Raw genomic sequence first — 26,294 nt, 5'->3', positions numbered from 1 at the left:
ATATTAGTAAATGAAAAATACATATTCATCGAAACGAAATCCCCGCGGTACGGCTTCTGAGTCAGTCCTCGAGATTACGCCAATCATTATAAGAGCCGACTTTTTCAACGGATATGTAATGGTTTTTCTGTTGAATAAAATATTCAATCCATTATTGATATACTTATTTAAAATGGTTGCTTTATTCATTTAATCGTGATAAATTAAATCTGCGATCGCGTCGATAAAATAAAAGCACCAGTACTCTAAAATAACACGGTAATCCGCAACCATAAAAAAATCGATTACATTTTGTTTTGATTTGTATTCTTGCCAATTTCACCAATATGAGCTGTCCCTGCATCTCTCACTCCGCTCTATCGCAATTCGGCCACTCGATTAATTTCAAGATATCACCGTTACAGATATTCCTAAGTCTGCGATCCCACGGAGTAAAATTTATATCAAGTCTGTAGTTTTAGAACACTACTGGTGTGGCGCACGCACAAGGAATTTATGATATTTTCAATGTCTAAGAAAGTGTTTTTAATCTGTCGCGGACCACCCCAAAACAAAACTCATGGCGTTTTCCGTTTTATTTTTAGTATTTTATAACGCCACTTTTACAATAAAATTTTTTTTAGGTACGGATTCACTTCTTTGTTCTATCTTTAGCATCTCGTCGCTGATGATTATAATAAAAACTAACTCGTTTCCTCAGAGGTGTCATGGTTCCATTCGAGAACAAAAAAGTAATCATAATCGTCTTCGCGGCACAAGAATATGTCGAGGGAAATTTCGGATTTAGGAAGAATAAACAGCGAAATCAAGATTTTTAGGGCTCAATTAAATACCACGCCACGCTAACGTAAACAATGGAGATTTAAACAAAATGCAATCGCAAACGCCTTAGCGACAACAATTGATTGCAATTTTACGTGTCTTATGTAAATTTTTAAGCAGAAAATAAATTAAAGGATAGGTTTATTGCTTGTTTAGTTTTACTTAATAATCAGTTTGACTTTGCCAAGTATTGCAAATTGAGCGAAAAGACGAGAATTTATGATGACCAACCAATATTTGGCTTTATACATACGACAGTGAATGGCGAAGTTGTACTCCGAAGCGTTTTATGTCTAAACAATCTGAGCAATGACGCTATGAGACCAACACTCAGTTATAGCGCCATCTCAATATATAACAACTTGTCCATCACAAAAGCATTTTTTCAAAGCAAAAAGAGTGTAAAGTTTGTAAAATTTTTCAAAGGGGCCGCGGCTCACAAAGTTTAAGAACCACTGTTCTAAATGATGACAACGAAATAATAGGATTCGGATAATAACGACTACTTTTGCATTGCTGTACGGGCTACCCAAGATTCCAATTTTACATATTTGCTTCGCAAAGAACTAAGGAAAAAGAGATGGACAGGCATTTTATATGAAACATTGCACCTAGTACACTACAGCACATCACAACGTCGGATTTTATTTACAATGAGGAAATCAACCAAAAGACATTTCGATTTATTTATTACTCATTCTGACACTGCTTCTATCTAACTCACTTGTTCGCACTTGTTTACGCCAATTTAATAAACACAGCCCGATCATGTCCGTTTCGACGTAAACAGTTTTAAATTAGAACCTACCGCACCTGCATTTTGTTTGTCGCCCGAACGTTGGAACGATAACACGTTCGTGTTTTTATCTTTTTTTTTGTAATATGTTTGTGAGTGTAATATCATGGGTGAACAGGCACATGTATTTATACGTGTTTTAAACCCTACTCGAGGTTTTGCCTGTTTTCCCGATTTCCCATTATTCTGGTGTTTGTTTTATGTGTTCATTATTTGTTATGTGTATGTTTTTGGGGGGAAATCAAAATAAAGATTATTATTATTATTTTCCCCCTATGTGATGAGTCGTAATGTCATCGAATGTTGTACTGTATTCCTCTCAAACAGCAATAATTGCACAACATATAAGACACTGAACCTTGCTATTATAATTTAATACAAAATACAGATCCTCCCACTTCTCTTGAAATATTCTGGGTTCTTCCGAACATTTACGCTTCTTGGACATTGCGTGTGGGTTTACTTCTTTATAAAAAGTTTATAATAATCTAGTTTTGCTTTAACTGCACATATGCAGAATTAATGATTCATAACTTCACCCTTCAATGATCTAACCGAAACTTGTTTATTTCGTCACTATAAAAACGCGAAATGAAATGATTGAATTTACAATTTAATTATTACAATAGAATAAAATATGAACGTGTTAAAGTGGAATAACAGTTGGAAGTTTTTGTTTTACTCTTTACAGTTTGTCGTACCGGACTCTTGATGTTAAATAACACGATAAAACTTATAGTTGACATCGTACTATTTAATTTTTTCTGGAAAAGTCTCAACCATGACGCCGGCCGTGTTGGAGATCCCTGCTTTAGGTTAATGACGTTTCACATTTGCGAGGGAAAGCGATATGTGTTTTTCCGAAGGAACGCAGAACTGCTACGTTGCAACGTAATTCGCGCATCGGACATGTGAGGAATTGGAGAACATTGAATAAAATAGCTTATACAATTTTACTCATGCACGATAAATTCAATCTAATGATACCATCCAATGATCTGATGATTCGGCGCATCGTGCGCTTAATTACTGTACTCTGCGTGCTTACGTAGGTTTGAATCACGTGGGCGATTATCACACGCAAAATTTGCTGGACTCGTCTCCGCCGTAAGGTACGGTAGTTTGCGTATCCCAGTGGTCGGCAAAATACGGCCGGAGTAAAATAATCTGGCCCGGGACGCTTCACTGAATGGATCTTTCCCCGACCTTTGACCCCGGAAAATTCTTTCTATACTTGACCATTTTCAAATGTTCGGTGCCTATTTTGAGAGTGGTTTCGCGAGTTGTCGCCTGTAAAATGGGGTATTTGTTTCAAACTATCATTTTAATTTGTACCATTCAACAATCTGTTTTCTAAAATTACCGGTAAAGAGTTTTAGCCTAGTCTATCACAGCTATTTATACACTAATTTTTGATTACTGCAATTAAACGGAAACTCCTAGGAAGACAAAGTGATCATTGAATTATTTGATTTATATTTAAATTTCCGAAACACAACTAAAAACCAACGAATATAATTCAAAAACCGAGAAATTGAGGTAATGTTTACGACCAAGCCTGAAAATCTGTCTGAGCGAGAAAAGTGTCTGAGCGGATAGGAAAGGGGGCATTGTTACGATTATTTTTGCATCATGCTGATTGGCCAATGTCACGCAGTAAACAAGAAAATCTATGCCCGGGGAAACGCCTATTATACAGACAAAACGGCGGTTTTGACGATGAATCAAGCAGCAGTCACCGTCAAAAAACTTGCATCAAATTAACCGTAGAATTCTGGAGAACAGTGGTTCGTCATCAAAATCTGTTTTTAAATCGTCTGGAGATATTTCTAATCGAAACACAGTTCATTCATTCCAAGTTATTGTGCAATACCCACCAGACCACATTTTCCTTCATTCAATGCCATCGGTAACAGAACATGCGCAAAATGTTCATTCACCTCACTGACATACGAAAGCGATGTGTAATACGTAACGCTCGTGCAGTTTCGCATATTCATCTAAAATACTTGGTGTGATTATGCATGCCTGTACAGTACCATTGTTATATACCAGATTGACTCAACTGCAGCCATTCATTGATTCAGAATATGATTTGCATAACCATGTAGTATTTTATAGTTCAATAACATTGCTGTGTATGTTTATCGTTTGATAGACAATATTTACATATCGGATTGATTGTATTTATTGGATTGACTGAATATTCGTATTTGGTTATGTATGCGTATGAATGTGGCGTAACCACTTCTATCGTCGTCCTGCGAAAAAATAAAATTGCGGCAGGCGAGTGATGTTCCTGAAGTTTAATATCAGTTCTTCGAAATTACTCTTTTTTATTCACTGCTGCGTAAACCACCGATGTATCGTTTTGTTCTGCACTCGGCTCATAAAGTCTATTCGTTACAATTTTTCTTTCATCTGATACGACGTCAACCTTTTCATTGTCTAAATGTTCGTTACTTGTATTGATGACAACACCAAAATTCCCATTTTGGAATTTCCGTAGCCGCTTGTATCTGAAAAAGCGTGTCACATCCGCATTCAAATAGCATGGTGAATAAAATGAAATTAATGGAAATTCTTTTTGCAAAATAGTAATAAAAATAATCGAATTTGTTTTACCTAACAACCAAACGTTGAGAGATACAAACAACAATTCGTTTTTTTTTGTGCTAATTTTTACACTGTATATGTTATCCCGCCATGGTCAAACACGGCCGTCGTTGTAGATGAGAGATCTTGAGCTCTGATTCTCATTAGCCTAGTTGCCTCTTAACCTCTTAACTTGGTCCCACATATCTTCGTGAATTTAGCTCCCTATAAGTGACCTTTGAAGTAGTGGCTTTTTTAAGATACCCATGCATGTTAAACCTATTTTTTAAAATATAAATGTTATACCTTTGCATGGAGATGAACAAAGCAATAAGGGACAGGATTAGACATACAGCAAGAATAATGATCGGAACAATGGTCATCGTTGATGACGATTTAGGAGCAGTGTGCCCTATAAAATTGAGAGCTGATTAGAGTCCATAACGTAAGAACTGCCAATTTTGTTGAATATTTTTATCTCCCTACTATAATTTATATCTGAATACTGGAAATTTTACAATATGAAGTATAGAAGAAAGCTATACCTAGAATTGTTTGTATAAACTCAAAAAACACGATTTTGTAATTTTGCAAAATATACCACTGCACTGAGCGGGAAATAAATAGTTTTCGAGTTTTTCCGAAATTTCTGATTATACCTTGCTTTGAAAGTGCATCTTTACATGATTATAAAAAATAAATATTGGACAAAAAAGTCCCTTTCTGACTGAATGATTATGTAAATTCGATTTAAATCAAACTGTATTATATATACAATTCGAATATAATTACTTAATAATAACAGAAAGTGAAATTACCCCTGGAACATTTTATAAAATTGTATCTCAAATTAAAAGTTAATCCTGTTTCCTTCCATTTCTTTTCTGAACCGATTTCTGAAGAAAGTTCGATACGAACGGGAGGTTGAATATTATCAAGATAATAGTATGAAGAACTGCATTCAGAATATATAGCAAACATCTTCTCTGTGATATGACTTGTATTGCACGCTTCGTCAAATTTGTATAGAATGCAATGTGGAGCTTTTTTTTTCCTGTAAAGTAGCGATGTCCCTGGAATATTATTAAACAGAACAATCAGAAAACATTAATAATTTGGAATCGGAAATAAAATGAATGTAATACTCTTTTAACATTAAAGCATATATATGTATTAGAATTGTAGTTTATTTCGCTATCCCCAGTTGAATATTTTTGTCAAATTGGAGTCGATGGTAGATACTGGAGGTGAATTACTGAATGCCCCGGAGTCGTGTGTGGCGGCATGAACATTTCTTACATTAAAAAACATTTTATCAATATAATAATTGAATATTTACCTTTAAATTCAAGAGTTGTACTAATGTTAAAATCGACCTCGTTGATATTTATAACCAATGCATAATTTTCGATGCTTGGTACAAGAAAATTCCAACAGCTGTGCATCCCAGCTTTTGATGAGGCGGGATATATAGGTTCCGAAATGATGCCACTGGAGGAGTTTATGAATGACGTGTTTTGGCATCGGTCACTCGAGCAATGGCCTAGTAAAAAATTTGTGAAAAATTTACATAAAGTGATGATATGTGTCATTAGTTGGTAAAATATCGCCAAGTACTCAAGAGTGACAAGGACTCAGCAAAAGTTTTCATAGCAGACACAAAATATCTCGAAGCAGCGATCTGTGAAGTTTCCCAATTGAATCTAGTAGTCATTCAAGTTAAGTTTCGTATTAATCAATAGTTGCTGATGTCTTAGTGCCGGTAATGAAGTGAATGAACTTCCATGTGTTTTAGTCTTGCGGACTTACATTTATTGATTTTCTTTGATAATGTATGGCAGAGTTTTTGAGTATTGTTAGTTAATTAAAAAGCATTATAGAATATATATATAAAAATATTTCAAACTCACCTAACGTATCATCATATTTCCTATTCGGGATTACTGCGCGCAGCAGTTGAGTTTTTTTGACTAATGAGCGCCTAGCCCAGGGTGGTCCGAACCCAGGCCCGCAGCTTCATTTTCTGTGGCGCGCGTCGCATTTGGAGAGTAATCATTTTTGTGTTGTTTCGTCATAAAATTAACCAAAAATATTTTGACATATTGTTACATCAATAATGTCACTGAATTGACTAGTGTTATGGCTAGCTGAGGCAACTAACGAAGTTGAATGATGGGCTTGGCAGTCTAAATTGTTTATTGGCTTTATATCATTTTGGTCGGGAATATATGCTGACAATTTTGGCATCAGAGAAAACCGGAAATCGAATGCGGATTCTGACGCTATGTCTGATAAATAAATATTAATGTTATGGCCTAACAATATAACTCATGCCTGTTGTTTTTTGCAACCAGCCTAAATAGTATTACAAAAAATGTTGCCTATATATCAAAAAGTTTACTAATTACCCTTCTGTACCTCACATTGTGTAATCAATCAATCTGTAGTTATATATATATATGTAAGTTATTTTGTAAACATGAGTATGAAACCAGACAAATTCAAACCAATTTTTAATTGGATGTGGGAAGGAAAATACCACAATTCTTTTTTGATATGTCTGCAAGTTGTGTCGGTGAAAAAACAATTGAATTTTAAACGGCAATTTAGAATATTGTGAGCAATGAGCATTTTCCAAAGTTAGGATTTTGCATTGAAAATCTATCGATGTTCGAAAGCACGTACATTTGCGAAAGCATTTTTGTAGATATAGAAAGACTTTTGCAGGTTCTAGTAAATTTTTGTGGTGGTTTTTGCATGGGTTGTTGCAATAAAAGTGTTTGTATTGTATTGCACTGTTTACCTATTCTTAGTATTATTGTGGTCCGCGAACAATGCAAAAATAATTTTGTAGCCCGCAGAGCCGACAACCTTGCACCACACTGGCCTAGCCTGTCAGAAAGATATTAAGACACAAGCCATAAAATAAACGGACCTCCTGAAGTATGCGCACAACCTGAACATAGTATGTGTGTAGCGGTTAGGATTCAGGTTGTGTGACATCGTGGTGCGCATACTTCTGGAGCACCCAATAAACTTACCTTGGAAAATCGCTGTAGTAAGGAGCCATAATAAAATGATCGATTCGTATACGCCTTGTTGCATTGGACTTAAATTTGTGTTATTTCTAGAACTTCTTAAAGATTGAACGTAAAATATGCTTATTTTATATTGTTATCCCTTTGAAGATAAAGTTGAAGAAACAATGTCAAACTTCACCCTTTTTAAAATATATTTTTATATATATATATTTTGATATCTGTCATTTCTAATGTAGTAATGTAGTGTTAGTGTATAATATGAGGATAAAAAATAAGGGGTGAGAACGTGAGGTACTCTAATCCACAACCCTTTTCGCTTCACATATTCCTGTCCTTCCAAAGTACGAACGAAAATTATAACGATGAGGCCGGTTGGGACGTTCCAGAGGCGTAGCGTAGGGGGGGCAGTGGGGTACATATGCCCCCGGGCGCCAAGGTACAGGGGCGCCAAAATGGGGCTTGCAAAAATTTCACAACAAGGGTAAAAAAACGGTCACAAGCGAGATTGCACCGGCGTCAGACGTCTAGTCTTACTTAGTACATGGCCAACCGCACACTTGGCCAGACCACTTACCGTGTTTCCCCGAAAATAAGACCTAGCCTGAATTTTAAGAATTCTCTTAATATACGCCCTCCCCTGAAAATAAGACCTAGTCAATAGCGCGATTTTTTTTAGCTATTCGATAGCGTGAAATCTCTCTCCTATACGTTTTAAATGAATAATAATATATGTTTTGCAGATATTTTGAATAAAAACGTGTTATCTATAAGTAAATAGATATCGGTTTTCTGATTATGTATATTTGAAATCTTGTAATTCTTTAATTTGTGATTTTGTTTTCGATAAATGAAAATATAAGACATCCCCCGAAAATAAGCCCTAGTGTTATTTTTCGGAAGAAATTTGAAGTAAGACCCGGTCTTATTTTCGGGGAAACACGGTACATATTAGAATGCAAACCAAGTACACATTCAACTCAAACAGCTCCTTGAAATGCGACACCGGTGACCGGCCATCACTGACATTGTAGGATCGGCTAATAATTATTATAATAGTCGGTTCCAGATGATTCCAGAGTAATCAAAGTACTTGGACGTAACAGACACATGCGTGACATCACAATGAAGACTTTCGTAACTGACACGTATGTGACATCACAATGAACAGTGTGGCAAGCAAACTACACGTAAAATAAAGAACGGACAGCTAGAAGTTAGAAAATATGAGTCGGAGGGTTGCCAGTGCGCGAGAATGATATTTTACTGCGCGAATGGTCTGGTGGCAGTGCGCAATGGCGCAGTTGTTCACATTAGAGGGAACCTGGGCGTTATATTTATAACAATAACTTGCAACGGCGTCGCAACAACTCAATTTGATGCATCGGTTTCACCTCAACATTAGGCTACCACGTACCGGTACGATACTCAGCGGCCTAATTCAGAGCTTACCCGTAGTTTCATTCCCACGGACCTGCAGAATTTAAATTTTGTTCCAGCAATTCAGTTTAGTGCACTCAGTCATATAGATCTAATAAGATATATTTTATATTTGAATTTTTTAAAGCTATGTCAGGAAGAAAAAGAAGTGGAGCTCAAAACCGCAAAAGAAAAAGGGAAGCCGAAATAGCATTCAAAAAATCGAGTGTATTACTTGCTGCTTTTTTAAAGAAAGGCAAGAAAGAAGATGAAGCTGCAAACATCAGTTCTTTAGAATCAGAAGATGGCGGCTATCAACCATCTGTTTTAGAGCATGATGTCGGCGCTAATGTTGAAAACATTGCGGTCTCGGAGGAAAACATTATTCAAACAGATATTTCTGTACGATTACAACCCGCTCTGACTTGGCTATGATCTTACTTATCACCGCTTGTAATTTAATCTTACCTGTATCAAAGTGACGGAAACTGAGATAGAGATATTTATTAAAATGAACTTGAGTTTCTCGTGCTATTCTATGGTGTTCGTGTTATTTTAGTATTAGATAGATAAACCTCGAAAATCTACGATAGTGTGAATCCTGAATGTTGATTTAAAATAGAGATTAAATAAATTGACAATAAAGGCATTTCTAGGCCTTTGTGCCCAATAAAAGGTCAGGCGCTAATTAAAACTAATTCCTACAAGTTTTAACGTTTTTTTTAAACAAAACAACACCCCAATACGTACTTAGTAATGCTCAATTTTATTTACGGAATTTGCAAATTCAGCACTTCACTTAATGATTTTCATTATGTCATATTACTGCCCAAATGCTTCAAAATTTTACAATTGTAATCATTTGCGATGATAATAGGCGCAACAATTATTAAACATATTTTATTATTCGATTCGTTATTCGAATATTTTGCCGTAATATGTTGTTACGATGATTTGGTATTTTATATACGTGCTCAAGTTTTGTTGCTATTTTTACTTGCGTTTTTTTGTGTGCGGCTCTTCACAACTTTGAAATTTGGCTCTGGGACTAAAGAATGATGATCTAATTACTCTTAATGATTTTCATTATGTTGTGACGAATGTGCATTGTGTAACTATGGATTATAATGTATTTAACCCTTTCATTTTAATAGTGTGTTCCATCTCACAAAACAGGGTAATTTTATTGTTGCAACAATGATTACTTGTACTACCTTTCTAGTATCAACCAATTTGATGACGTATCGTTCCGGCTTGCCGAGAGAGCTGCATTATATCTTGTTTTGATTCACTCCTGATTTACTTTGTTTAATGTAACTTCTAATTTTACTGCGTTAAGTGTTACTGTGTTAAGAGTTAAGTGTGCTTTAATTTTATCTGATTTATTACTGATTACTTGTGCTGCCTTTCTCGTATCGACCAATTTGATGACGTATCGTTCCGGCTTGCCGAGCGAGCTGCATTATATCTTGTTTTGATTCACTCCTGATTTACTGTGTTTAATGTAACTTCTAATTTTACTGCGTTAAGTGTTACTGTGTTAAGAGTTAAGTGTGCTTTAATTTTATCTGTATTCGGAATTTTGAATGGTGCATCATTCAATAATATTCAACAACGATTGGCATCAACACTGTGTGCTTATTATCGTCTGAAGGAGTCCAGATTGGAGTCACATTCCATAACGCGTGTCAAAACAATAACGCGGGAATCGAACTTAAATATATAGGGTTTATAGTCTTTATCCCTAAGACTCATCTCAGTCATCAGTCTCCCTATAATGCCACGCCCTAATTATTACTGCCCAAATGCTTCAAAATTTAACAATTGTAATCATTTGCAATGATAATTGGCGCAACAATTATTAAACTAGTCAGTGTGCATTGCTACAACGATATTCACGATTGAGCATTTCGCACCTTAACCCAAAGACAACGACATTTCAAATTTTTCGCTTTTTTTCTGGTAGCGAGCGCCGTGGGGAAATCTCGCACAATTGACGATTGAGACGTACGAGTTCTGTGTACAAGCGGCGCAGATCACGTGATACCGGATATTCGAATAGTTAAATGCCATTCAATAGTTTATTATTCGATTCGTTATTCGAATATTTTGCCGTAATATGTTGTTACGATGATTTGGTATTTTATATCATGCTCAAGTTTTTTTTCTATTTATACTTTCGTTTTTTGTGTGCGGCTATTCACAACTTCGAAGTTTGGCTCTGCGACTAAAGAAGTTTGAGAACTACTGGTGTAGACTATGTAAATCATCTTTGACAGTAACTTAGTGGGACGTTATGGACATATGCTATATTTTGTATAGCTTTGCTTCTTCTTGAAATGAAATGTTTCATTAAAATTTGTATTGTTTTTACATATACAATAAAATGTAATAGAAAATATGATTAAACGTGGAGGTCGGGGCGCCAATTTTATAGTTTGCCCCGAGCGCAATATATCCTGGCTACGCCCCTGGGACGTTCTCACAGGTAATAAATATGAATTTTATACATGGGCCAGTTATTTCAATGTTCGCCTATGAAACTGTATTACTTTCTTTGTCTTGGCGACATATTTTTGCTTAAAAGTAAAAAACTTGACTGACATATTTCAGTATATCTTTAGAAATCCTGTTCAAAAGACTCATATCTTCCAACACAAGATTTCATAATATTCATTTGCTCACTACCGCTGTTCGACATGCTCCGAAAACGCAGATCGAATCCAGTGAATACCAAGGTTCGACAATTGTTCCAAGGGCGATTGCAAATCGCATAGTATTCAATCTGTATATTAATTCCCTGGGTTAAATTAGAAATCATACCGGTACTCATACCTTCGACTCAACTGTCAGGCTACTGTCACAGCTAAAACTATTTCAAATATGAGCACTAATATACAATCTCCATTTGTACTTATTATATTTGTTTGTTGCAAACTTCCTCAATAATATCTAATTATACAGTACTGTATAAGTAGGTACAAAAACAAGAAAACGCAAAACACTAATTTGCTACTACGACATCGGAAGTCGCTCACTCTTTAGACAATTTGAATAATGATAATAATAAGCTCATGCAGCGCAGCGCATCTTCAATATCCCATGCTTGATAGTTCATTTTCCGGATGCGAGGAGTTTATGCCCACTACCTGATTTTCCTGCCTTTGGTATATTAACATTCTATAGGTTGAATATGAAATTCAGATTGACGCGGATATTACGTGTACATTCATATTGCCATGACTCAGTGTGACTAAGAGTAGTGGTATACGTCCATGTGTTTAAATTTCTGAGACACTGGACACGAGACATCTTGTCGATTTTGTAGATGGCACCGCGATGTATCGAAATTATTCACGTCGACAATGACGCTAAAGTCGATGCATTTTTGCTACCTGCCTCCCTGAAATGTTTCTCACAAGTCACTATCATTCGGTTTTATAATAGTATGTAGTTTTTATATATTACTCCAGCATCACATTTTATCACTGTCCCGTCTCTGTAAATGTAATATGATCGTAAGATTTGTTGTACTTTTATTTTTGTCATACTGCAGTGGAATTTTTAAATTTTTTTTTAATTTGCATATAATTGTAATAGCTAAAGTTGCAAGCTTGTCTGGAAGATTTTGCCAGGTTACATAATTATATACATCATAATATATTTGGAATCTCCATCATGCATTGTTGATCTTAAACCGAAATAGTGAGCTTTTGACGACGATAGCAATATTCAGCCATTATCACATTTCACTTCCCATCAGGGGCGGATTGAGCCCCTTTGGTGCCCTAAGCACTGAAGACTTTGGTGCCCCATCGTGTGTAATTCAATTATAAAAACAATAAACCACATAAGTATATTATTCATTAAAATAATCACAACCAACCGTAAATAAAACAATTTTTACGAACATTTTTAGGTTTTTTAACTGTTATAAATAGCCGATATATATATCGGCAAACACGCAATATCGGTTGAGCTCTAATCCTGAGGGAGTGTGACAATAAAGATTCATGCCTCCAGTCTCAACGTGAATTGAAATACCAAAGGATACAAGTCACAAATGTAGTTTGAAAGTCTACCTCAGGGTGGTTCAAAGTTGCTAGGTTGAGGGACCGCAAACAGGAGGTTTCGCGGGCCGCAAGTCGGAGAAAACCCAAAAGTGATCGAAATATCGCGAGTTTACTTACTTTAAATTTAATAAACAACGAGAGTTTACCGTTCTAATCAGATTATTATTAGGTTGCCTGGGTAGCGTTCTTTTAAAGAAGATATATAAAGCATTCAGTTATTCTAAAGTTAATTTCCGAGAATTACCGTTGTATTTTGCGCATCTCGCGTTTAATGTCGCTTCAAATTAAATTCTTTCGTGACAGATATCACTTGAAATCAAACCAGACACTGTGTGATGGGATAGGAAATGCGTTTCCGCCGTGTTTCCATAATGTCACCTTTCTTGCGACACTCATTTTATTATGAATTGTTATATTGAGTAATTTAAAAACTTGCAGCGTGAGCCAGCTTAGTGCCGTCGTGAAATACCAAACAAGTCCATATAAGTTGGTATTTCGGGACCTAGCTAAAAGAAACTGGATTGCGCGGTGATAAGTCAGTGTTTTTACTAAAATAAAGGCACAAAGCGTTAAAGAAACAGGGTTTGAATGTCGGGATCCCAACCCCAGTTGGAATAGCTAAAAAAAAAAACTCAAAAACGTTCCGCCATTGGATACAAATATACGCTAAAATTAATGTTCTGCATCATGACAGGGTTTGGACCACCCTGGTCTATCTTATCAAAAAACTCCCGACTTTGCTGACCACTAGAATAGATCGTTGAAATGCGATCGTAGAACCGCCACATAGTGTAAATATTTCAATGGTCCAATTGTTGAAGAGAAAATAATTTGAAACAAAAATGCAGCAACAAGGTGAATACTAGCAAAAAAAAAAAAAAATTTAAGAAAACGACTCATAGGCCCATTTCGTGTCCAATAAATAAGTTTCAGTGTTTATTTTTAATAAAGAAGGTTAATATGGTACTTAAAGCCGAAAAATAGGCGAACATTTTGAAGTTTGAGTCGTCTGGTGAACTCGTAATATTTTAATAAACACCGATAAACTATATAAAATCTGCTCTAAAATTTCTGTGGTGCCCCTCTCTGCTTGGTGCCCTAAGCACGTGCTTATATTGTTTAAAATCCGGCGCTGTTTCCTATAAACACCTCATTCAGTACCCTTTATTCGCTACCACTGTTGACGTCATCTATTCTATAGTATACTTGCGACGATTCTACTAGTGCAGGAGTTACAAAGAACTGAAACTGTATAACGCACATACCATACGTTTGGTAAATCTATTGTTGTAAAACCGAAAGAACTTTCGATGCCTATATAAAGCGATGTTATTATTGCTAGATTTGAAAGCTTCGACGACATACTCAATTGCTTAATACAAACTTTAAAATTAAACAAAAAGATTATGTCAAAGTCTGAAAAAATTATATTTTTCGCACTTTTAAAACGATTTTGATGATGCTAGGCAGACTTTGATTTTGAATATGATACCGGTACTCGTTTTTTCACGTATCTCATCAAAACGTCAATAAAAATTCAGCCCAAATAACCTTTATACATACAATTTTTGGACCTCCTGAAGTATGCGCACCAAGATGGCGCACAACCTGAACTCAGGTTGACTACCAGTTTAGGGTTCAGGTTGTGCGACATCTTGGTGCGCATACTTCAGGAGCACCAACTTTTTTATAAAAGTGGAAAAAGGAGGTGTTTTATATATGCAAAAATATTAAATTGAAAAATGTTTTACAACAATGTACAAAGTTCATTGAAATTCCAATTTAAAGTATCACACAATCGATTAAACAGCACAATGCTTCTAAAGCGAAATCATGGACACATTCATACTTTCGTATTGGAAATTCTGTTTGGAAGACGTAAGCGACCTATACAAATGCAACCGAATCTTATAATTGAACGAAACGTAAGACAAAGTTTTCAGCCCTGAATACAACTACTCTACCTGCCGAAGTGCTTTGCATGGATACACGACTAATTCATGCAATATTTTAAATCCGAGTGAAGTTCTGCTTGACCAAATCTTAAGCCTGCCTTACAAATTTTTTTTCCAAAAATTCATAAAAAATACAAACTTGGTATATTGTAATTGTAAAAATCCAGAATATAAAAATATATAAAATCTACATGCGTGAGTTCAAACAGTGTTCAGAACTATGCTTATTAGAACAATATAAGGTTTAGAAATACGAAGTATTCCTCATCGCAACTGATACATGGTATTTACATTTGCCAATCTAGTTATATAATTTCACTTTATCGACTAATATCAGAATCTATAACCATAGATAAAAAATATCCATGTCAAAAACTAGAACTAAATTTCAGAGTGTTTGTGTATTTAACAGTTTCGTGCAAAATATTCCACACAAAGAATGAAATAGAAAAACTAAAAGATTTACAAAATGATCAAATGTGCATTATTAGCAGAATGTTTCAAATATATAGAAATTTGTAACTCGCATATGGTGGATGGTAATTCAATATCCCAGTATGCAGAATAGTATTGTGGTTCACAAGATAAAAGTAGGAATTGGAAACATAAGTTGTGCCCATGAATTTATTTCTCCTCCGCTGTTGTGACTCTTGAAATAGCATCCGACTGTCGATTTAATTCGATATCACAGCGAATTTGACTTTCATCATCATTTGCATTAACTGCAAGCGGGTTGTTATATGTTATATTTTTTGTGTATTTTTTGTGTAGCATAACAGACAATAAAATAATTACAGAATCAGGAGAGCGAACGAAACCCTACACAAGGTTTAAAATGTATAAAATCAATCAAAAGGTGTGGCTAAAAGAAGTTGTAACTAACTTTTCATTGACCTAAAAGTATTTAATGCCTCACTTACATACAACCATATAGATATACCGTAATAGAATATAAACATTATTTGACACATTTTTGACCAGGTCCACAGAATAATCTGCGGTGCTATGAGAAGTGTATTTACAACAGTTAGGACAATGGTATACCTAACGAGATAAAAAAAGGAAGGTATCTTAATTAGGATAATCACAGCCTCTTGCATGGTCACCAGTACAGTTTGGATGAAAATAATTGTTGGATGAAGCTGTAACCAACCAGTGATAATTATAACCACCGTGTGTAACAGGCAATGGAGACATATTAGTAACTGAGAAAATCCTTGCTATGGAAGGAGTTCAGGGCTCTATTGAATATAACACAATAATCACAGCAATGTGCCAAATTGTCACACAGGCTCAGCGGTGTGGCAAATCATGGTAAGCGTTATGAATATGCTCGTCACTGCATCTCTGATTACATTGCGGGGTTCGCAGGTTCGAATCCTGTGAGGGATAATTATGTGCGAGAGGACTGCTGGATAATTATGTCCAAGAGGGGGTTCATGTAACCGCTGGTCAGTTACAGCTTCTTCCACCATCAAATCCATGCATCTGAAACAAATAACTGACCAACTAATCCAATACCCGTCATGGAATAATAACTAGACGAGAGGCAATGGTTTGCCATATCATCAGGCTGTCTTATTCCACTTTCCTTTCTCCCAAAATAATTATGCAAATCCTATCCTATGTGATATTTGCAACAGTAACAAATACATATTAAAGGTTTAAAGTTTCTAAATAAAACTTTACCATCATTTTCTGAATCATTATCTTCTTCATTTTCCATATTTTTTGGCATCAAATTTGCTAAATTGAATAAGCTTTTATGTTCTCCAATGATTCCAATCCTGAAAACATTAGTTTCTTTTTAAGATAGGATTACATTATAATATTTAACCAGAGGGAGAGGGGAGCTTTATCATATTTTTAAACCAAGACTCTCGCCCTGTTTCCAGTCCATGTCAAGTACAGGGATTTATTCATTTCGGTTGCATAGACTACGGTTGAAGAAGCCCTAATTGACCAGAGGTTATGCAAATCACCCCGCACAGGTGACGGAGGAGTCCAGCAATCCTCTTGCATATATTTACTCTGCATGGGATTCCAACCTACACACTCAGATAGAGCAATCAGAGGTTTTATGGCAGTTCTTCTCTTTATCTCAAACAAACCTGCAGTTGATTTTATTATGCCTTACTTTTGAGAAGAAATGTCCGGCATTAAAAATTCCATTTCATCTTCACCTCTTTCTTTCTTGTGTTTTACTGGGCCTTGAGTTGATTGGAACAAATATTGTGATTCTTCCTTAGGAAGTGGCAACAATGAGACCAATGCAGTTGACCTTTGACTGTTTTGTTTTTTAGAATAAATTTATTTGCAAATTATATATGGTAATATAAGAATCGTAAATGACAGATCACAATATTCATAAACATAAATATATTGTTAGCTTGATATGATGGGTATGGGGATAGTTGGCCAGTTATTTGTTTGTGATGCACTGCATAGACAGACCAAAAACCGACCAGCGGTTACGTGAAAAATTCTACGGTGGCGAGGAGTCCAGTAATCCAAACCCAGGGTAATCAGAGGTTCAGTAGTGATCGAACAGAGCGAACAAAATAGTTCGATCAAATTTCTATTCTTCCTATGGAAAAGTAAATACTCTGTTAAACTCTTTGCCAAACAGTTACACTACAGTTTGAGATGAATGTATTTTAAAATAAAAAAAAAGAAGTACTTTCATTTTGAATGAAAAACATACTATATGGCTGTTCTAATGGCAGGCCTTTTCCCAGTTTTTCTTCGATGTTGTGCGGGAGTGAGACGTTCCATTGTAGGAAGCTTAGCATTGAGTAGATCCTGCACTCGTTCAGCAATTGGTTTCGGGCCAGGTTTCTTCTGATCTGAATTTAGCATAAGATGAAACAGTTTCGCAATTTCGAGACAAACCTATATCTGGTTTAATCTTACATTTTGATAAACTCTGGTTGAAAGTTATTAAAAAAGATCCAGTTGCCATGGCATCTCTGATTACAGTAAGAGATTTGAATCCTATAGTGCATAATTCTTAGGAGAAGATTACTGAACTCTTCGCTATTGTAGGGTGGTTCATATAACCGCTTGTCAATGAAAGTTTCCATTGAAATATATACCTATACTAAAAATATTCGAAACTTGCAATTATAGTAAAATATTCAAATGTCCATCCTAACTTATTTCAAGTTAAATGAAAAAGATACGAGATATTAAAACTTTATACAATATTACTACCATCTACAGTATATTCGAAGACCAGCTCATTATATTTTTTATTGTGGATAACATGGAGAAATTTATGTATATAGGCTAAAAATATCGAGTACACTGGCTTTCTTTAGATATAAAATTTTTGTTATCCTTCTCCTTTTGTTTTAATAAAGAGTCCAATAGGATGAAAAGCTATTTTTTGTTTTTCAAGAAGACTTCATAGCAGTGGGTCTGTAATCTTTTTCATGCTTTCTCAACAAGTTTTCAATTTGACCGAACTTTATAATCAGACTTTAATACACAATCCTACACATGAAGTCTAATGAAAAACAAAATGTTGATGGTAACTATGTGACCATTTGGTCATCAGAGCCAGATATCATCTAGTTTGTATGGCTTTATTGGAATAGCTATTTCCTAAACTAAAAATTATCATATCATTTTTCACAGCAAAGTTTTAACTTAAGTCATGGGTGAAATCAACATAAAAAATGGCTTTAATACAAATAATTTATTTTGATGTAGCCTATATATATATAAATCACAATCTATATTGACCTGGCTTTGTGATCTCTGTTTTCGGAATTTCTTTTTTCACTTTATCCACATTACTATTGTTTGTCTGCTTTGCTTCAGCAGTAACTGAGGCTTTGTGTTTCTGTTGTAACGCAGGATTGAATACTTCAGAACGAAGCATGTTCCCAACTTCTATTTTAACTCGCTCTAATTCTTTCCTCCGAAATGTAATCCATACAACATAAGTGCAAAAAAGATATAAATCTTCAAACATCTTCTTGTCTCTATTAAATGGAAAACAGACAGTTTCTTATGCGAGCACTCTGATCAAGAATGGGCGCTCCGGAAGTATTCGTACCAAGATGACGCACAACCTGAACAAACCTAACCTGGTACACATACTATGTTCAGGTTGTGTGCCACCTTGATACTTCGGGAGCACTCAAAAATGTATATATAAGCAGTCATTTTTAAGCAGATGAACATCTGAATTTGAAATGACTGCAAAATTTACCATTCTTTCATGTGATTAAGGAGAGTTGCTGTAAAGAGATCGGACCTTGTGTCAATAGTCATTTTTATTCCTGCTTATCCTTGCATTATTGCATATGGATCTACTAGCGTAAAGGAATAGAGACCCCTTTTGTCCCTCGCGGCCCAAAATTAAGGGTTGCAAATCTTGGCGGGCCGCACATATTTTTCAAGAAAGTTAAAAACAATAACAACATAATAACAAAACTTATTGAGCGTAGATTATAAAATCAAATTATGGATCAAATTCGCAGCCGCCGTTTTGTCGCGTAATTTCAGTGAAGCATCGCAGGCCAGATTAATTTACTCCGTTGGCCGAGTATGGCCCGCCGGCTATAGGTTGCTGACCCTGGCATAGAGAAAGGATATGAAGTTTGTCTCACATAACTCCAACTGATATTTATGATTCAGCATGACTTATTGAATTTGTCACAAAATAAGTGATAAGGAATTCATGCCGGGCGTAACATAATTTAAAAAATACAGAAACTGAATTAAAAATAAATGCCACACAATTTTGATAAATTGTCAGTATATGGTTTCTTGGTTAGCCAAGCCAATAAAAAAATATATATAATCCAGAGCAGTGGTTCCCAAACTGGGGTCCTCGGACCTTTTGGGGTCCGTGAAGCACTTTCGGAGGGTTCGCGAAACAAATCTGCAATATGGCTAACAGCTTGATAATACAAAAATTAAGTGCTTAAATTTGCAAGTACACATTTGTCGCTGGACCACTGGAGACCAGTGTTCACTATTAGCGCACTTTTTTGCGAAAATTGCGAAGCACTTTCGCAACTTTTTTTAGGGACTGCGAAATAGCACTTTTTTTCCGATTTTGAAGAGAAATAGCACTTTTTTCCGATTTTGAATGGAATAAAAATTCAAAGTTAACAAATATTTTCGAGTATTAAGTTGACAAATAAGTAACATACTGGTACTTTTGTAACTCAATTCTGCATATCATAACGATATTTACCGGAATTCTAACCTATGAGATGCAGACATAAGAGATAAAGCTTTTGCATTAACGGCAAAATTCTTGTTTATAATATGATTATTATACAAGCACACCGATTCCGCTTCTCCCGCAAAAACGCTCCCGGGGTGTGGGCGTTTCTTTGAACGAGAGTGGTCATGTGACTATCAATGATATCGATGAATTCAAAATGACTATAAAAGTGTTAGTAACGTGTTATAGTCACTTTGGATGAATTGTGACCATTCTGGAAACACTTATTCTTCACTTTCTATTTTGATCACGCTTCCCCATTGTGATGTCACAGAGCTGTTGTCCTGTGATGTCACAGAGCTGTTGTCCTGTGATGTCACAGAGCTGTTGTCCTGTGATATCACAGAGAGAGTTCAATTCATGCTACCACAAGTTCACTAACTGCAGAGCTGTATCTGACGCTGCCCTTTTGCACGTTTACTGAGTATCGAAACAGACTGAAAGTCGCACATGTCATTAGAGTTGCGATTTATATTCTTTTGTTCGTTTCACTAGACGACGCATTGATTTTTTTGTTGTGATCCTTTAATGTTTTGTTTTAGTGCACAAGGCCAGGAATCATTAAAAAATTAGAAGGAGTCCGTCATGGAATTTTTTTCAAAAAGTTTGGGAACCACTGGTCCAGGGTAAGGTGCCTGTGTCGCAAATAAGTAGCGTTGAACACAAAATTGAAAACAAAAAAAAATTCCACAGAAAGATGTTTAGACAACAAGTATGCTGTTTGTTGTCCTACTATTTTTCTGTTCTAATGGTGTGCATATAATCACATATGAAAGACTTTAATTAAAATTAATAAAAAAGTTTACATTACAGCTATAGGCTATTATGGTAATAAGCAATATCAACCTGTGAGTACTTGACACTCTTTTCTTCCCACAACCCATGTGATGTTGTTTTTCAATTCCTAATCCTAGTATTAAAACACAATATGATTGGCCAAGTTTTCGTCTTGTCACTTCCATTTTCTTCTTGGTGTCTGCAAGAGCTTGTATTTCTGCCCTTTGAAAATACAACAAGTGTATGTAACTTAAAATGGAGGCCACATTTTAATAAGAATCAGGATATGTCATTTATATAAGTATCTTATATCAATAGATAATATCATTTAATTAATAGAAGTGATTACAATTTGCGCACCCATGAAATACAAAGGTTCCCAACTGAGAGAGTGAGTGTGCTATATCAGTTTTAAATGATTATGTTTGGAAATGCTCATGCTTAGCAAAGATGCGTTCGCTGTTAAGTTCCCAAAATTTTTTGGTTATAGTCAAAATATGTTCACCATCATATGACTATTGCATAGTCAATGTTTGTAGCGAATGCAATTATTTTTTACACTAAACAATATAGGTAGAGCTCAGTGGTTCTGGCCCTGTGGTACCTGTAGAAGCTTTTCGAGTGGTACGCGAGCAGTTTAAATTATTGCGACAATTAACTTTTGAGTTGACTAAAATATGGCGACAGCGCTTTATCTTCCTTATTCGCTGAACGAGTTCATAGCGCTACCAGTTCTTATCTTGAGATCGCCCTCGCCCACCTAAATCCACCTAAATCCAAACGATGATTAAATTTTCAGAAGAGCTAAGAGAACATTAAAAGTCAGAAATTCAGAAACTCATGGCCCCGATTCAACTTATACTGACATGTTATATATACAACCAATAAAATGGTTGTACATTGATTCTTTTCAATAATCATACATTCAGACCAATATTTGTGATTGTAGAAAATACATAGAATGTACTTGTACATAAAATGATAATGCAATAACAAAAAAATTATCTCACTTGCTTGGTTCCAGAAAACTTGTTTTATGTGGTCTATGCTCTTGTTCAATTTGATCAAACACGCATGTAAAATAATGCAGCATTGATATCAGAAAGCCATCAAATTCTTGTTTGTTCATTAAATGACTGAAATTATAAAATGTCTGACTTTTTATATGAGATTCTGAGTAAAAAGTTTCAGATTAATAACATAGCAATACAAAGTAAATTTAAGGGTTCCAACTAAAAGGTATAATAATACATTTGAAATTAGTTCCGCGTAAAGTAGTAAAGCGACAGCAAAAGGTATTTAAGTATATAAATTTAAAGATTCATTATTTTAAGTTAATTAAAAGTAAAAATAGTAAATTGAAATATATCTTCTATTCAGCATATCTTTAATACAACTCATGTCGTCCTATTACTAAGTTGCTTGCTGTTTTAATCTGCTCTTCATGATCATATACTATTTTTACCTGTATCTCTCAATTTATTCTCTCATCAATATAAATATCTTTAATTTATCACTATTCTACTTTCCCCTTTTCTAAATTACACTGTTATTAGAGATTTGCCTGAAAGTCAACTCCTTAGAAACCGACTACTTTTTACAAATAAAACCTGAAAAAATATTGTTTATTCGATTTCATCATCTGTTTAAAACGTTTCCCTGCACTTTCTTCATATCTAATAGATGAAGCTCGTCTTTTCTCTCCTTTTAAAAATTCTGGCCTTTTTCTTCTTTTTGTAATATTGGGAGAAGTTTTCAGTAACATTCTGTGCTGAATAAAATGAATATTGAATAAGGAGATATATCGCTCGAGCCAAATTAAGAAAGGGGCCCATTTATTAGATTAGTGGCTTTCAAGGGTGTTCCGTGGCACCACAGGGTTTCGCCAGTATAGTCCGCAAGTTTTGATTTAAATCTGATAGTTTAAATAAATATATTTATATCGTTTAAATATACCTAATCAAATACCTAGATTTGCCACTGCTATTCAACTAGTTCCTCTTCGAAGATCATTTTGTTTTGTCAGAGTTGGTTTGCTTTTGTATATATTCCTTGTTTATACAATTCAGAAAATATAAGGCAATTTGAAACTATTGCGCAGCGGTTCTTTGAACCCATCTCAGGGTCAAATTGGGTAAGCAATGTGTGAGTGAAAGGTGTGATTAGGCGTCAGTTGAAAAACATGCTGCACAAAGAAGTCACGAAAACATATATAATGTACAACAAATAGAAATGCATAAAAATTCGATTTCTAATGATTTTTTAAAGGAAAATAAAGTTTAAATAAATTTATACCTAAATGAAGGTGAGATATCTATGTTACTCGTCTCCATTTCACTTATCAATTGATCTAAAGCAACTTTCTTCACATCACTCAGGGTGACTGTGTCACTTGATGAAGTGGCAAATTTTGGAGAACCAGCTCTACGTGGACCAATTGTTCGGGCACCTCCTTTGCTTGAACCGACTCCGGCAGAATATGGGATCTTCATTGGAGATGACCTTAGAAGAAAGAATGATTGTATGAATAAATGCTGTATTATGTATTATTAGAAATAGCGGAATGAAGTGCTATAGGACCGACCAGCAGGTATGTGAAACACCCTATGAGTCCAATAATCTTCTCGTACATAGTCTCGTACATATCCTCCACTGGATTCGAACCCATAAAGGGTAGTCACAGGTGTGATGGCATCTTGTCCGTAACAAGCATGTGCCAATTGCCACACTACAAATAACGAACATTAGGTGGTGTACATAGAGTATTAAGTTTTCTGTCTCAGGTCAAATATATTTTTCTCATATTAAATTATGTAACGCATAGACAATAAATACATCTAAAGGCAATGGCAACTATCTAAAATTAGGTATTGAGCATCGACACTTATCTACGATCCATGCCTAAACATTGATATTTCTCATACCTATTATATATGTCTTATTGAATTCCAGTTCCACAATTTCGATATGAGCTTTGCTCAATTTTCTTTTGCAGCAACTAGGTTGTCATGTTTATACACATTTTGGTCTTTTATGATTACAATGATTGTTTTATTTCATTATTTTGAATAATTTGTGATTTATATCAAAATTATAGTTGTCAATAACAAACCCTTTCCATGGATATTGGATGCATGGATATTTTATCTTTGACCCTATTTTTCAAACATAATATAAGTTCCAATAATTTTTGGTCTGCTAAAATTCTCAGCAATTGCACAAAAGAGAAAGCGTGTATGGGAAGCTAATGTTTTACCGTATTACTAATTTTTAAAATAAACTTGATTTATACCTGAATGGTGAATCGAAAGTAGTTTGTCCTTGAATCTTGAAATTTTGTGTCCCTGCATAATTAGCTTGATTTTTGCCTTTTTTCTTTTTATCTCGATTGTCATAACTAACATCATCACTGAAATAAAAAAATATTTTAAATAAATTTCAGTTCGAGTTCACCACAATGTTGCTAAAAGTAAAAAAAAATGAATTTTGAGATAAATTTGTAATGTTACTTTTTAATAGTCAAAAAGAATTATATTTTGATTTACCATGAATAAAATTTCAATCAGTTTTTACTAAATATGATGAGAGAAAATCAAACTAACCTCACAAATTCCAAATTATTGTTGTAGTCATTCCATACAAAATGACCTTTTGTCATTGTAGGCAGGATCTGTAAAAATGAAATTCAAAATTTCAGTATATTTTACGGGTTGGATGGCTGAGTTACAAAACCATGGACGAATTATTGGTGGCATAGAATAGGATTTACACATTTATCCCAAAAAGATGGCTCAATCATACGGCAAACCACAGTCAGTTACCAATCCATGTCGGTTATGAAATTGGTTAGTCAAATATTGGTCTTGGATGAACAGACTTAATGGTAGAGAAAATCACAATCGACTAGCAGTTACGTGAAGCAACCTAGGTTGGTGAGAAATCCACCAATCCTCTCGCACATATTCATACCAACAAGATTCGCAACTTGCAAACCAATGCAAGGTAATCAGAGGTGCAGTGGCAACCGTATTCCTAACGCTTAGCACACATCGCTGAGCTTTGTCGGCATCACAGATTAAAGATTTGCGGTACAAACCCTATATGCCCATCACTCCTACCCGAAAGTAATATATTACGGTAGGTAGGCAATGCCCAACCAGGAAGGTTTCTGTTCCTTTCAAAAAAATAGATCCTGTATCATAGGTTGTTTGTGAAGAGCCTTGTTTAGAGACAAAGTGTGAACATGCCTCATAGATAATATTTTATAATTTGATTGATTACTGGATTTATTTGAATAGAATTGGTCACGCAGTATATCCTGGAGGCTGAAAATAAGATCCAGCAATTTTAAATTGCTATAAAATGTAACTACCATGGATAATAGAAAATATTTCTTAGTCTCAGTAAGTGAAGTAATAGCTTATTAAACACTTCCGCGAATTTTTAAACAATTTACATGTATTTTCAGCACTATTAAGTGCAGTGAGACACACAAAAAACAATCCCTGATTTTGATATATATTCTAATATTCAAAAATTACCATTTCTGTGGTAGCAGCCATCCTCCAAGATCCAAGAAATAGCTTAAATCTAATTATGAAGAATTAACTCAGATCTTTTTGTTGGAATTTGTTGAATTCTTGCTGAAGTATTATTCTACATCATTATTAGAATATCATTATAATCTCAGAAAATTGCCTGTGTAACTGCTTGTTGGCAATCATGCCACTGTCTGACAGTAGACTATTTCAGTATTTAGATATCATCCATCTATTCAGAAATAATTGTTGATTAGTGAATGGCAATTGCATTTCACATTGACAGATTGATATAGATAAGATAGAAAACTGACCTGTATTATTCGGATTATGACACTTAAAACCTAGTTACTAAGGTCAACGTTTTTCTGTCCTTAACTTTCAAAATATATCTAGCCTATGCTATAGTCACAGTACATATGATATTGCAGTACAAGAGTATGAAAGTGTGTACTCTGGAGTCTGGACTATTGCACTAGAATTATTGCATGACTTATAACTTTTAAATTCTTTAACACAGTAGCCTACCATGTATGTCTAGAGACATAATATCTGTGGACTGTGGCATAACATAGTGGCCAATGATACATTCCGACATTGGCTGCAATTCGGCTCGCACAAATCTGCAATTCCATGGACATTTGTGTGAAGTTACACGGAAGTTGAGTCACGCGTTAGTAAATGTAGCCATGGCAACCAATACGAGCGGCCACAGGTCGAATTTCGGAGTCAACGCTCTAGTAATATTCGAATAAAAATCCGTATTAGCGATTGGACAAAACGTCGAATATAGTCATTCATGAGAATGAAGAAAAAAGAATCGCTCTTTTCCCAAATGCACTACCGTAATAAGTTTTAAATTTTAGTACTCAGAGGTGGAAGAAAATTAATAGAAAGCTATTACTTTTATTTATATATGTATATTCAACCATTGCTCTCTTCTTTTGTATAACTCAAGCATTGTCATAAAATAACATTGTGGATTACAAATTTTATAGAAATCTTGGACGCTTTCTCGTTTCTAAAATTCAGTAGG

At 35.0% G+C, this 26,294-nt stretch overlaps 2 protein-coding genes across 4 annotated transcripts; both read right to left on the bottom strand.

The window, feature by feature from the left end:
* Positions 1 to 2,445: 2,445 nt before the first annotated feature.
* Positions 2,446 to 7,487, bottom strand: LOC120326457 (uncharacterized). 2 transcript variants are annotated; one of them, XM_039392755.2, is made up of 5 exons: positions 6,124 to 7,244; positions 5,553 to 5,756; positions 5,032 to 5,286; positions 4,520 to 4,625; positions 2,446 to 4,137 (listed from the first exon to the last, which is right to left on the bottom strand). In XM_039392755.2, the coding sequence occupies exons 2-5, from the start codon at positions 5,656 to 5,658 to the stop codon at positions 3,945 to 3,947; spliced, it is 660 nt and encodes a 219-aa protein (XP_039248689.2). In that variant the 5' UTR covers positions 5,659 to 5,756; positions 6,124 to 7,244; the 3' UTR covers positions 2,446 to 3,944. The 2 variants fall into 2 exon arrangements, with proteins under 2 accessions (XP_039248689.2, XP_039248688.2); XM_039392754.2 differs by lacking the exon at positions 6,124 to 7,244 and adding an exon at positions 7,255 to 7,487 and having other exon boundaries at positions 2,450 to 4,137.
* Positions 7,488 to 14,620: 7,133 nt separating this feature from the next.
* On the bottom strand, positions 14,621 to 25,506 carry LOC120327054 (protein phosphatase 1 regulatory subunit 36-like). 2 transcript variants are annotated; one of them, XM_039393436.2, is made up of 12 exons: positions 25,262 to 25,506; positions 24,323 to 24,390; positions 24,013 to 24,129; positions 23,016 to 23,222; positions 22,331 to 22,486; positions 21,731 to 21,856; positions 20,790 to 20,942; positions 18,446 to 18,687; positions 17,403 to 17,544; positions 16,836 to 16,985; positions 16,388 to 16,485; positions 14,621 to 15,420 (listed from the first exon to the last, which is right to left on the bottom strand). In XM_039393436.2, exons 1-12 carry the CDS (start codon positions 25,280 to 25,282, stop codon positions 15,323 to 15,325), a joined length of 1,578 nt encoding a protein of 525 aa, XP_039249370.2. In that variant the 5' UTR covers positions 25,283 to 25,506; the 3' UTR covers positions 14,621 to 15,322. The 2 variants fall into 2 exon arrangements, with proteins under 2 accessions (XP_039249370.2, XP_039249371.2); XM_039393437.2 differs by lacking the exon at positions 22,331 to 22,486 and having other exon boundaries at positions 25,262 to 25,505.
* Between the last annotated feature and the right edge of the window lie 788 nt (positions 25,507 to 26,294).

Source organism: Styela clava, chromosome 4 (assembly GCF_964204865.1).
Source record: "Styela clava chromosome 4, kaStyClav1.hap1.2, whole genome shotgun sequence".
NCBI classification, from domain to species: Eukaryota; Metazoa; Chordata; class Ascidiacea; order Stolidobranchia; family Styelidae; genus Styela; species Styela clava.
This window is presented reverse-complemented; position numbering and strand designations above follow the sequence as displayed.